We start from the raw sequence: 12,640 nt of genomic DNA on the forward strand, positions 1-12,640 counted from the left end.
GCATGATGTTGGCTTGTTTTTCTCTCACTCCCCCCCCCCCCCAACTTTCATTTTCATCAGGAAGCATATATATAAATCTTTTCCTGGAACTGGTATTTTGAGTTGTGAAGTAAAGTAATTCATGAAATGAGCTTAGAAATAATGAGAGCTAAAAAAACAATCAGTTGGGACTTTGTGCTTGCCACTGTTTACTGCCTTCCCCACAAATGGCCATGCGGCAAACTTTTCTGCATCCATCATCATTAGAGACACGATGAAAGCAGGAGCCTAATGAGCCCTCTTATGGGCCGTCCTCTTCCATATATCAGGTTCAGGCTGCAGCCCTAAACACGTGTACTACAAAGTGGGACTTTTTTCTTTTCTTTTCTTTTGAGTCATAGACACAGTCCATTTATTTATATACAGCATTTCCCACACATCCACCTGTGCTCAAAGCTGCGGATATAAAAAGCAATCTGAAACTCAGTCACACAACAACAGTGCATCAGTTGATTGATTTAAGAAAATACATACAGCTAATTCATTAAAAAAAAAAAATTCAAAGTGGTTCACACCAACTACATAAAGCCGTACAATTCTTACTTATGTTATATATTTATAATATTTATATATCCCACTTTTTCCTCCAAGGCTCACCCATAAACATTCATAAGGTTGCAGAATTTGCAGGAAATGCATTAGCTCTTGAAACCTATAATCAAGTTATATTTTTAATACGCTAAAACTGCTTGAACAATTCTTGTTTATGCAAACCTATCCAGTCATACAGAAGTTACATGTGTTTGATTTCTGTTTAGCTAGAGGTGATTTTAACCTTTTTAATATTTCTAATACCATTTTAAACTGTTTGTTTTATATTGTAAATATAATAATAAGGCTATCAATGGCTACTAGCCACGATGGCTGTTTCACCTCCACGGCCAGAGGAACTATGCCTCTGAATGCCGCTCACTGAGTGTTGCAGGAGGGGATAGTAGTCTCACGCTCAGATCCCCCTTGCAGGTGTCTCCACAGGGACCTGGTTGGCCACTGTGAGAACAGGATGCTGGATTGGATGGCCCATTGGCCTGATCCAGCTGCTTTCCTTATGTTCTTAAATAAATAAACATGTTTATTCATATCTAACCTTGTTTTGAACCGTATGTGCATTTGAAGAAGTATTGAGATATATTGCTTCCTGTGTACATGGAATATTAAAGAAGGTATGGTAAAAATCCACAGTTGGTCTGTTGTATAAACACTTGAATATCTTTGGCTACATTAGGTTTTCACAACTGTAAAGTCAGAGGTATCCCTCCAAGGTGGAATCTACACACATATAAAAAAAGTTCTGAAAATGATTTTTTTAAAAAGCGTTTTTAAAAATACATTGACTTTTCCATTAGGCTCACCATTGCCATCTTGTAACACGTATGTTGCACTTAAAACGTTTTATTTGCAGCTGTATAGCTGAGTCCCAAGCTGACTAGTATAGCCTTGGCTTCCTTGTGGTCCTTCAGAAAACTGGAAGGGAAAAGTCTAGGGAACTGAAGTGCCTGTTTAATCCTTCCAAGTGCCCAGTTGCTGTAGGCAAGAGTCAATTTATTTATTTTTTAAAAAATAAAGTATTCCCTACACAGGACCTCTGTAATTGTGCATCACTTCTGCCCTTTATCATGTATCTTGTACTATTAAGGCTTTGCAAGAGAGAGTGCTTCTTTCCTCCCCATTGACTTAGCTTCTGTGTCTGCATTGTGACAGCAATCCTGTGTAAACTGTGGTCGGGAAGCAATGAACGAGTGCACTGGCTGCCATAAAGTCAATTACTGCTCAACGTTTTGTCAGCGGAAGGTAATAAATTCCTTATACTCCGCAAAGCCAGAGAAACAAACACCCATGGCCTCTCACTTTTCAGCTGTCACCACTCATTTATTTCACTGGGGCCTGATCAGAAGGGCTGCTTGGTAGATTCCTTCACGAAAAACCCACCAATCTGAAGGACCTCCTGTTCCCATGTGAACCTACCCAAACATGAAGATTATCTAGTGATGCCCAACTGCAGGTTTCATTGTCTGCTGAAAAGCCCATAGCTTTTGATGGTAGCCCGTTTAGTGAACAGTCCCCTCCCTAGTTTTATTCCCTGGCTCTTATCCTTTTGGAGCCATGTTAAAACATATTTTAGTTACTCAAGTCTTTTCATTTGGTAGTTTTAGGGCTGCTTTTAATGTTTGGGTTTTTTTTTTTTTACGATGTGGGTTTTAATTGAATTGTTGCAAAATTATTGATTTTAGTTGGTGCTCTTCAGTTTCCAATGAGAAAATGGTTTTTGGAGAGACAGGGTATAAATGGGATTTTAGTTCCCTTTTGCTAAGTGATATTAGGATTCTGGTGTATGTACTGGGGGAATCTCAAAGCAGAATGTCACCTCGTAAAACTAGAATTCCACAGCCCGTGCCCAGTGTTGCTACATTTTTTTTTACTTGGTAACTGCTTTCATTTCACACTCTTTTCTTTTTGCCCCTCCTGTTCAGGATTGGAAAGACCACCAGCATATATGTGGCCAGGCAGCCACAGTTACTGTTCAGGCAGAAGAAGTGGATGTTGCAGACAATGTGATAGAGAAAGTTATTGTCTGAAGAGCCCCACCTCTTCCATCTATATGGACATGTGTAGGGAGCAGACTGGCTGGACCAGTAACTCCGCTGTGAAGTCCTACTGAACTGAACTCATCAGAAGATCAAACCGTGATGTTGTTTACATGTTGCTGTTCTCTAACTGTGCCAACACTGACAAGACACGGACAGGAGAACATTTAGGGGCTCTGCGTGTTTTTAAGAAAACTCTGGAACTTACATTATGTTTACAGTCCTCTGTGTGAAACCGCTGCAAAGCTGATGGGTAGTTTGAATTGTTGTATCCTACAGCTCTGGTGGGTTCTTTGAAGTGACTTAAAAGGTTCTTTAAAGTGGTTTATGAGACCTGTTTTCTTCTGATGTTCCTCCAAAGTGGTCCACACGAAACTTGAATTGTTGCCATTGTTGTTCTCTCCCTACCTCTCATGTAACAAAACAAATATGGAACAGCCCAGCCCTTCAGTGGGTTTTGTGTGCTGACATTAGGGTATATACCTGGACTTTGACTCTATCACTGATTTTAGCTTTGGTTGTTGCATTCTTCCATCCCACCCCCTGCAAGACAAAGTTCTCCGACATATTCAGAATTCTGTATTGTGCAGATATTGAGCAAACTGCAAAGCAGTCAGAAAACTTCCTGTAGCATTCACTCTGAGTGCAAATGCAAATCTGTGGTGTTTGAACGGCTATAAACAATATATTTGAATGGCTATATAACAGTTGATTTGTCCAGTATAACCAAAACTTTGAGATTATAGCACAGCTAGACATAGCCAATTCACATATAAAAGGCCAGCTCGTCTTGCACAAAACACCCTCTTATTTACTCCTGAGGAGAAACTGAGAAGACTGCACTGTGTCTACAGAGGTCACCATCATTTTAATTTTCACATATCTCAGTTTGTTTTCCACCCCCACCCACTTCACTCCATAAAATAAATGATAAAACATTCTCTCATATCTCCCTGCAAGAAAGAGCTCAGCACTGATCAGTAATCAAATCACTAAAACTAATACTTTATAAAGAGTTTACAGCTCTGATTTTGTGCTGCCAGAAATAAGCGAGAAGGTGCAATTGTGCGTTTCACTTTATTTCTGCAAGGGAATTGATTTGAAAGCATCACCTTCCTGAGTGTTAAAATTGCAGGATATAAAATGAGCATTGGTTTTAGGCCATATTCGTTCGTATAAAAGGAAGAACATTTTTGGGAGTCGGAGGAATGTTGCTGATATTGATAGCACTTGCCATTTTCTTTCCAGTGTCTTTCCTGGTCCTCGTATTTATTTATAAATTTGCATTATACTTAAAAATAAACTTAATAAAATAAATAAAGAGTGGCTGCGCACAATCAGATGCTCCCCAAATAGGATCGTGCTGACTTTTGCTTCAGTGCAGCATTGAAAAGCATAATGTTACTCTGGCATTGCAAAGACATTCACGAGTGCTTTGCAAATGCATTCTATATATAGACTTTCAATTGCCCTTTGGTGTAATTTTAGGGAGGAAGGTTGTTCTTGATCATGCCAAATAACTCTGTTGCCAAATTTCCAGTCCTGGCTGCAAAGCTTTGAAAACTTCTAAGCAATGAAACAGCCCATCAGAAAGTCTTAAATAACAGCCAAATAGTGCATTTTTCTTTCATCCAGGGAAACAGAGCTTTAAAAATCATGTCTCTGCGGTAAAGGAATTTTTCTTGCACCTTTTGCAGGTTAAATGTAATGAGCAGTATTCTCCTCAGTAGAAAGTGTAAAGTAAGAGGAACTTGTGTCATCACCATTTTGGTCCTTATGCTGAGAGTAATATAGTTTATAATCAGAATGTGGGGAAGTTATACATCTTTGTGTACTTGACGCACATCCCACACAAGAGGAATGCTTCAATGTCACCTTGTCCATTTTGTGTTGACGACTCTTAGGGATATATATGGCAATAATGTTACCTCGGTCTCCATTTCAGTGGGGTCTTTTTGCAAGAAATTTTGGCTTGTATCCAGTGCAGTTTCATGATTAGCAGTCAATGTGAGCAAGCAGTATGTCTCTGGTGTGAGAGGAGGAGGTAGAAACTAGGAAATGCCCTTAATTTGGATAAGGTAGGAGCTTTGCCTTGCTCTTCAAACTAGAATGTGAGCTCATGGGTGAATGGGAAAGATATCTGCAAATGCTTTTAACAGGTGTCATCACTTTGTGGTGAATCTTGAGGCTAAACTGGGCTTGTGATCCCAAATCACGAGGCAAAGCGCAAGATGGCATCTGCCCAGTTATAAAATCAAACAGGACTAGCAGTTGAAACTTACTTGAACATGGACAGTGGGGCAGCATCCTCTATCACACCTGGGACAGCAGGCTGTCAAATGTTTGATGGTGGGGAAAGAGGGAATGGAAGAGAAGAGAGTAGCAAGGGAGGAACGTGTGCCAACACATTTCCTTGGATGCAGATGAGGAAACATGGGAGAGTTAAGCAAGTGCTTCATGGCAAAACCAGGATTTGGAGGTTGAAAGAAGGGAGAGTCCTGATATTTCCTACCTCTTTGGGGTTGCTTGGTTATCATCTCCCTTCTGAATGGAAAGGCCACCAGTGCTATCTGCCGGTTTGTGCCACCCTGACCTTTATCTGATGAAGATAAGAGCTGACTCGACTCTTAATGGGCTGCAAAAGGAGATGGTCTTGGAAAAAGGAGCTGCTTCTTTTTCAGTCCCTTTCACATTCCTCATGTCTTCTGCTAGACTTTGGCCTTTTGTCGGAGGAGCAGTGCAATTCAGCAGGGAAACAAGACCTTTGCAAGGAGTAACTGGGTTCAATAGCATCAGGGTGACTGGGGAAACTGAGCTCAGCAGGGTTGCTTTGCAATGGTGCAAACCTAAGGGTCAGATTTAGAGCACAGATGAAACAAAAATATGTCCCAATACCAGGTGTATGCCTACATCTCCCAACCTCTTCCATGGGGGCAGGTGCCTCTCTTCTCCCTCACAACCGCTCCTAGCTGGGTATGGCAAAGGATCTAGATTGGCAGTTCAAGTTAGACACATGGAAACTTTTTTTAAAAAAAGAGAGTGAGTTAAGTTGTTCTCTGCAAGAATCTTATTGTGCTGTCAGTTCTGCTAGATCTGATGTGGGAGCAATGAGCTTTGAGGCATTTCAGTGTTCTACCTCCAACAATGCACAACCAATATATTGGTAAATAAATGCAAATATTTCAAAATGGCAGTTAGCCTTCAGTAACCTCATTCCAATGGAAACCAAGCCCAGGGAAGTGCTAGAACCTCTTAAACATTTTGCCGCCAAGAGAAGTGTAGCATGCAGAACAATATACTCCATGGCAGTTCAATCTTCCTTCCTTTCATGGTCAAGCATTTTCATGCACCTCTGGCTACTGACTTCCTTCTTACTTTCCTCTCCCCTCCTCTTTTCCCCAAGGCCCAACTTTTTCTTATCAGACCAGTTTAGCGGACAAAATGTCAGGAAGCGCCATGTAGCTTTGCCTAATCGCAACTCAGCGGTGCACAGCCTGTTCAAGAGGCTAAGCCTCCTCGGGAACACACTTTGTGACTCTTCAAGGTGTCTACCCTGCTGGTGCTGTCCTGCTGTGTAGTTCCTTGCTTACACTATCATGCTAGTTGCTATTAGTTGTACAAAAAGGCAAGGCATGGGAGGGGGCTGCAGAATTATATGAGGTGTGAATGTTGGGCATTAACAGAGGCAAATATTACCCAGCTTGTGTGCTGCTAGTTCTGCAGACTCTCCTCGACAGGACTCAACAGAAGCAAATAAACTTAGGATTGCTGTTACCACCACCCAGTCTTGGGCTATGTAGACATTCATGTCTTAAAATGCAGCGAGACTCCTCTATTTCTCAAGTTGCATTTGCAAGTCAGTGTGCACACCAGAGAGGAGGCAGGGATGTCTTTACCTGAAGTCCCCTGGAACTCCTAGTCATGAAGCTGTCATCTGCACATGTGCAATGGCTGTCTCAAAGGGCTTAGCCGTCAAGTGAATGTGGCTTCCATTTTCAAATTGGATGGAAGCTGGTTTAAGGGAAAACGCACTGAATTGCTGGCAATTTGGATACAACTCAGCTTGCAGAAGAGAAGTTTGCATGGGGTTAAGATAGCGTAAGGGACCTCCACATTCCCATACCATCCCTGATCCTTTAACCTATCACCTTATTTATCTCCTTGCAGAGTGATACATCTTACGTTTCATTCTGTTTACAGCTTCCTCCTCCTCACACTTCCACTCCTGGACCTCAATATTAGAAGTAATCTTTAACTAACTATGGCTACCTTGTTCAGCTCTACACTAGTTTGACCAGAACTGGAAACTTTTCTATCCAAGATATGTATCTCCTACAATAAACCACTTTATTATTTTCTTACCAATGAGCATCTCTCTGTGTGTGAATGCAGCAGGTACATTCTAATCAAGATTCCCCAGATGAACATTGCTCACTCTGCACACTAAAGGGTAACTGGACCCTGTCACCCCAATACAAACAGTAGTAGTTCTCAAGAAACTACAGGATAGATGTGGATTGTGGCTAATGTGTACACCAGGGGTGGGAACATGCTACAGCCATAGCAGACAGTCTTAATTTCTCAGTATGGCACTCAATTTGAAGCTATTCAGGATAAATGTTGAGAAACTGGAACAGATATAACCGAAGTAATGTGCCATTTATTTGCCTGTAGTTTTTCCTTACATTTCTCCTCCTCCCCTTTAAATGCAGTTGTGGAAGCTGCAACAGGAGACCAACAGCTAGAGAAGGAAAGAAGGAAGTCTTACTGCCTCTTCCTGTATTTTTCTGCTAATAATCTATCCCTCTGCAGTGCTGCTTTTCACCCTATATATTTTTCTCCGCGGAGGGAAAACAGGAAGAGCAGTTTTAAGCTCCCACCTCCCAACACCAAAAAGAAAGAAGAAAAGGGGGGGAGACTGGGTTAAGAAGCTCTACACCCACTTACCAGTCTTCCACTCCAGTCTCCACAGCTACTTTTTGTAATTTCCAGCAGGTAACTGACTTCAATGTTAATTAGAAATCCACGTCAAATTGTCTTTTGATTCTATCCCATTGGTACCATTGTGACACCTAAGCAATTCAGGAATCATCTCCAAAAGAATTCCCAAGGTAGAAGTCTTCATGGCTACAGGATTCTGTGCACATCTTTACATGATTCGTGAACTGCCTTGGGACAACAGTCCTTGGTTAAATCTCACTTGGCTGGCACATTCGAAGTTTAAAATTAGAACAGCAAATGTATTACAAAATAGCGAGTTGATTTAATCATCTGCCTCTTAATTAATATCATTAGATGAAAATAACTGAATATATTACCTGGAGCTCAAGTGTGTGTGTGTGTGTGTGTGTGTGTGTGTGTGTGTAAGAGAGCGCACTGGTGCTATTTAGGGAGGAGAGAGAAATTCAGTTCAGTTGCCTTTGAAGGTTAATCTGCCAAATTCAGACTTTTTGAAACAATAGAACATAGCCATCTTTTGAAGTTTACATTCTTCCTATTTTGCAGTGCTGGTCACCAGCCAAGTAATATGTACAGAAATACAAGTAGTGGAGTATCATGTGTATAAAAAAACCTAGTGGGGGAAAAAACTTACAAACTGCATTATTTTAGGGGGAAATGCTCTTCAAAATGTATATGTTAGGCAAAATGGCATACAAATGTGTAAGTATGAGAAATTCACACTAAAATTATGATGACTTTTCATGAAGACTTAAAAAAACCCACAAACTGATGTGAACTTGAGAACTGAATTTGAGATTGGAAAAATGGGAAACTAAGAGAAACCAGAATTGACAGATTCAGCCATCCCAAGCATAATTCCAGCCAAACTGTAACTCCTATGTATGTATAATATCTGGAGATATTAGTTCCTGGGTGTACAAGAAAACCCTGCTAGGCTCTGTTTAAATAACCCCTGCTGTGCATGCAAGGAAGGCAATGAAGCGTGAGATTGGCCCAGCCTGAAAATTGGCTTGCTTCCCTTCTTTATTACCCTTTTGGACAGTCATGAATCAGCAGGAGTTCTCTTACAAGTGGATTGCAAGAGCTTATTGGGAAATAGAAACAATAATTTTGAAATATTCAGCAGGAAGCAGTACATGCCCGGGTTTATATGGAGTTAGTTCAGCAAAGCATGTCTTATAAACTGTGTGTGTGTGCATGAGATTTTATCTTTAATCAGGCAGACATCCTGTTTGTGTTTTCATTTTGACTGGAGCATCATTATATAAACTGGATGGGTTGACATAAATTGTAGGGATAGGGATTCCAGGGATGAATGGAGTTTGTTGTGTGGATTTGGGCCTTAGGAGAGCAGGGCAAACTCTAAAAGGGCTTTTTCCTATATACTTTCAGTTTCTCGGCTCAGGTCAAAATTCTCTGCTCTTGGTTTATGGAGACCTTTATTTCTATATGGGGAAAAAATATTTTAAAACTATTTTTAAAAATATTATCTATTGATTCATCTGTTGAGTTCCTTTTTTTGCCCAGATTTTTCACATAATTTGTCTGTCATCATCAGGAAAAGCTTTAAAGATGCTAAGAAAAGTTTCCCTGTAGGATTTCATGATGAACTGGAATTCCTTGGACTGGGTGGGCTGAGAATAGGGCTGGCTCCTTGCTCAGTTGTTTTGATTCTTTGGTCCCAGCCTATTAACTTCCCAAATGGGATGTTAGGATATTTCGGTTCCACCTTAAAAGGGAGCAGGCTTTGTGAGTCACAGAGTCTGCGTATTTCCTGTTCACAGGATGTTTATGTTTTCTATTGCTTTCGTTTCTCTCTCTCGGTGCCTGAACGCTGAAGCAGGCGGTCATGTTTTTCTGTTCTGACTAACGCAGAATAAACTTATAAATAATGCTCTCCTGCGTGCATCTTTCGCTGTGCATTATCTGCTGATAAGAGCGTGCATCAGCTCTGGAATGTGGCAAGCTATTTCTGAAGCTCATGTCGCTAATTGCTGATACTGCGTGTCTACGGGAGATCGATGGACGTCCGGAGGCGACGTGGGGCCATGATGGACTTTGTCTCCCTGGCAGTATCCCAGCAGGTAGATGGGATGGAAAGATGTCAAGAGGCAGAAATTAGAAGGAACTTTAAATTCTCCTAAAAACCAAGCTAATGGAATATTACAAGGGGGGGGGGCTTTATTAAGTATGCTCTGCAGGTGGCTTTCACAATGCTGGGTTTTCAGTATAGTGAAAATATTGTGCATTTTAAAAAGAAAAATCAACTTTGTAGAGCTATTTGCACAGCGTACTTAATACTAGAGGTCATCAGAGTGGCGCATCTGTCCAAGAAGCTGCTCCTCTGATGACCTCTGTGTTGCAATGGGTCAGTGCATCTGGCTGTTAACCAGAAGACTGGTGATTCAGGCCCACCTAGGGATAACTGTGGAGAGGATTCCTGCATTGCAGGGGGTTGACTAGATCAGTGTTTCCCAACCTTGGGCCTCCAGCTGTTTTTGAACTACAATTCCCATCATCCCTGACCACTGGTCTTGCTAGCTAGGGATGATGGGAGTTGTAGTCCAAAAACAGCTGGAGGCCCAAGGTTGGGAAACACTGGACTAGATGATCCTCAGGGTCCCTTTCAACTCTACACTTCTATGGTTCTTTAAGAGAAGGCATTCAATCATTTCCCTGGTCCATCTCAGGTTCTGTTCACCCACCATTTTTTTTTTTGTCTTGCCTAGAATCATTCTGATGAGATACCCAGGCAAAGGGAAGGGAAGTGGATGGCCCATAGCTCAGTGGCAGAGAACATCTTTAGCAGGTAAAAGATCCCAGCTTCAATCCCTGATGTCCCCAGGTGGATTTGGGAAAGTCTCCTGCCTGAATCCCTGGAAAGCCACTGCCAATCAGGGCCAACAATAGATGGACCGATGAGCCGACTCAGTATAAGGCAACTTCCTACATTCCTATGAATGAATTGCTCTCCAGCTACCCTGCTCCAAGGATCATTAGCAATTAAGTGTCATGTCTGCTCCATTCCCATAACATGTTCCACAGACTTGCCTCGTGGAGATCAGTACTGGCAAAATAAGCAAAGCATATTGAACTGCAATCTCTGTTTTACTGCTGACTGCTGGCCTTCAGTGGCCACAATTTATGCAGAAGTGTACATAAACCCATATCATGCTTATCTGGACTCCACTGAACTAGGTCTTTTAATCACTGTATGCAGGTCAAACATATAGTACAGTGCTACCTTGGTTCTCAAACTTAATCCGTTCCGGATGTCCGTTCCAAAACCAAAGCGTTCCAAAACCAAGGCGTGCTTTCCCATAGAAAGTAATGCAAAACGAATTAATCTGTTCCAGACTTTTAAAAACAACAACCCTAAAACAGCAATTTTACTATCTAACGAGACCATTGATCCATAAAATGAAAGCAATAATCAATTGTACTATAAAATAAATAAGACAGTATTGTAGATGATAAAAATGAATTTTTTTCCCTCTTCCCTGCACTAATGATAGTCATTGTGTGGATGGGGGGCTTTTATCCATTTTTGCAGTCAATCAATCAGTAGCTGAAATGGGTTCCACACAGTCACAAAAACAAATTAACCGGAAAAGCCTCAAAAACAAAAACACAAAATAAATAGCAAAAACAAAAGCACCAAACTTAATCCATTCTGGAAGTCTGTTTGACTTCTGAAATGTTTGAAAACCAACGCACAGCTTCTGATAGGTGCAGGTGCCCCGGAAACAATAGCCGACAGCCGCATCGGATGTTCAGCTTCCAAAAATCGTTCAAAAACCGGAACACTTCTGGGTTTTTGGAGTTTGAAAACCAAGGTGTTTGAGAACCAAGGTACCACTGTACATACATGGCACACATTTTCCTGCCATATGTATTTCCAATGCTCAGAGCCTGGTGAAAATTGTGCTATGCTTCTGATCAAAGGGTGTGGAACTGGCCAATGTCGTAGGCTACAGTAGTGGAGGAGATAGATTGCTATAGATATAGTGGCTATGTTTGTTTTCTTCCCCCTTTGCTCAATGCCATAGCCCTTGCGAAAGGCCCCAGGCAGAGATAAACATCTATTGGTGACTGTCAGTTATATGGTAGTTATGTTTTAAAATTCTTTTATTTTAATGATATAAAATAATAAGCGTTAGAAACTAGGAAAGGTTTTACAGCACCACCAGAAGGTGCTTGAATTCTTTTCTAGGGGAAAATGGTACCATAAACTGGGTTGGGGGGCAACCACTGCAAATACTTCTTAGCAGGTGCTGGAACTTGGCATGTAGATAGATGCACACTTGAAGGTGGTACACAGGGGTGATGACACGTTTGTTTTAGGCCACATCAAATAAAAACATCTTGAAGGTCCCAGGCCACAGAGAGGTTAGGCTGGCCTCAACTAGAGCCAGAGCTTTTTCGACTGCGGCTCCAACCTGGTGGAACGCTCTGTCGCAAGAGACAAGGGCCCTGCAGGACTTGACATCTTTCCGGAGGGCCTGCAAGACAGAGCTGTTCCACCAGGCCTTTGGTCAGGGCGCAGCCTGACTCCCTCCTTTGGCAATCTCTACAAAGCTTTAGTCTATGGTTGCCATCAATTTGTATTTTAATTAATTTTTAGAATGTATTTATAATGTTGTACTGTTTTAGTGTTGTTAGCCGCCCTGAGCCCGGCTTCGGCTGGGGAGGGCGGGATATAAATAAAATTTATTATTATTATTATTATTATCAGCAGTCTCACCAAAAGTAGTAGCCTCTCTATCAGCCTTCCCCAACCTGGTGCCCTCCAGATGTTTGCATTACAGCTGCCAGCAGCTTTAGCCAGCATGATGGTAGTTGCATGATGCGAGTTTCTCTTCAAAACATCTGGAGAGCACAAAACTGGAGGAAGGCGGCTCCATCTGACAATAAATGAGTTATTTGAAAAGATCATTTGTGCCGTGGATAAATGCCTATATCCATAATTGTTGTGCATTCAAAAGAAGAACTGCATTGTTGTAGCATCTGTCTTCACCCAACCGGAGGAAAAAAGACTGAAGCACACAGTAATG

At 41.5% G+C, this 12,640-nt stretch overlaps 1 protein-coding gene across 6 annotated transcripts in view; it reads left to right on the forward strand.

Annotated features, from left to right (window-relative positions):
* The window catches only part of DEAF1 (DEAF1 transcription factor), a 31,612-nt gene extending 28,665 nt beyond the window's left edge, over positions 1 to 2,947 (forward strand). For 5 of the 6 annotated variants that reach the window (XM_028735237.2, XM_028735193.2, XM_028735202.2 and 2 more), the window contains exons 12-13: positions 1,741 to 1,830; positions 2,511 to 2,947. In XM_028735237.2, coding sequence (XP_028591070.1) covers positions 1,741 to 1,830; positions 2,511 to 2,615 — 195 coding nt within the window. In that variant the 3' untranslated portion in view covers positions 2,616 to 2,947. The remainder of the gene's footprint in view (positions 1 to 1,740; positions 1,831 to 2,510) is intronic. The other variant, XM_028735228.2, reaches the window with a different exon arrangement.
* The last annotated feature ends 9,693 nt before the right edge of the window (positions 2,948 to 12,640 follow it).

This window comes from Podarcis muralis, chromosome 1 (genome assembly GCF_964188315.1).
Source record: "Podarcis muralis chromosome 1, rPodMur119.hap1.1, whole genome shotgun sequence".
In the NCBI taxonomy this organism is placed as follows: domain Eukaryota; kingdom Metazoa; phylum Chordata; class Lepidosauria; order Squamata; family Lacertidae; genus Podarcis; species Podarcis muralis.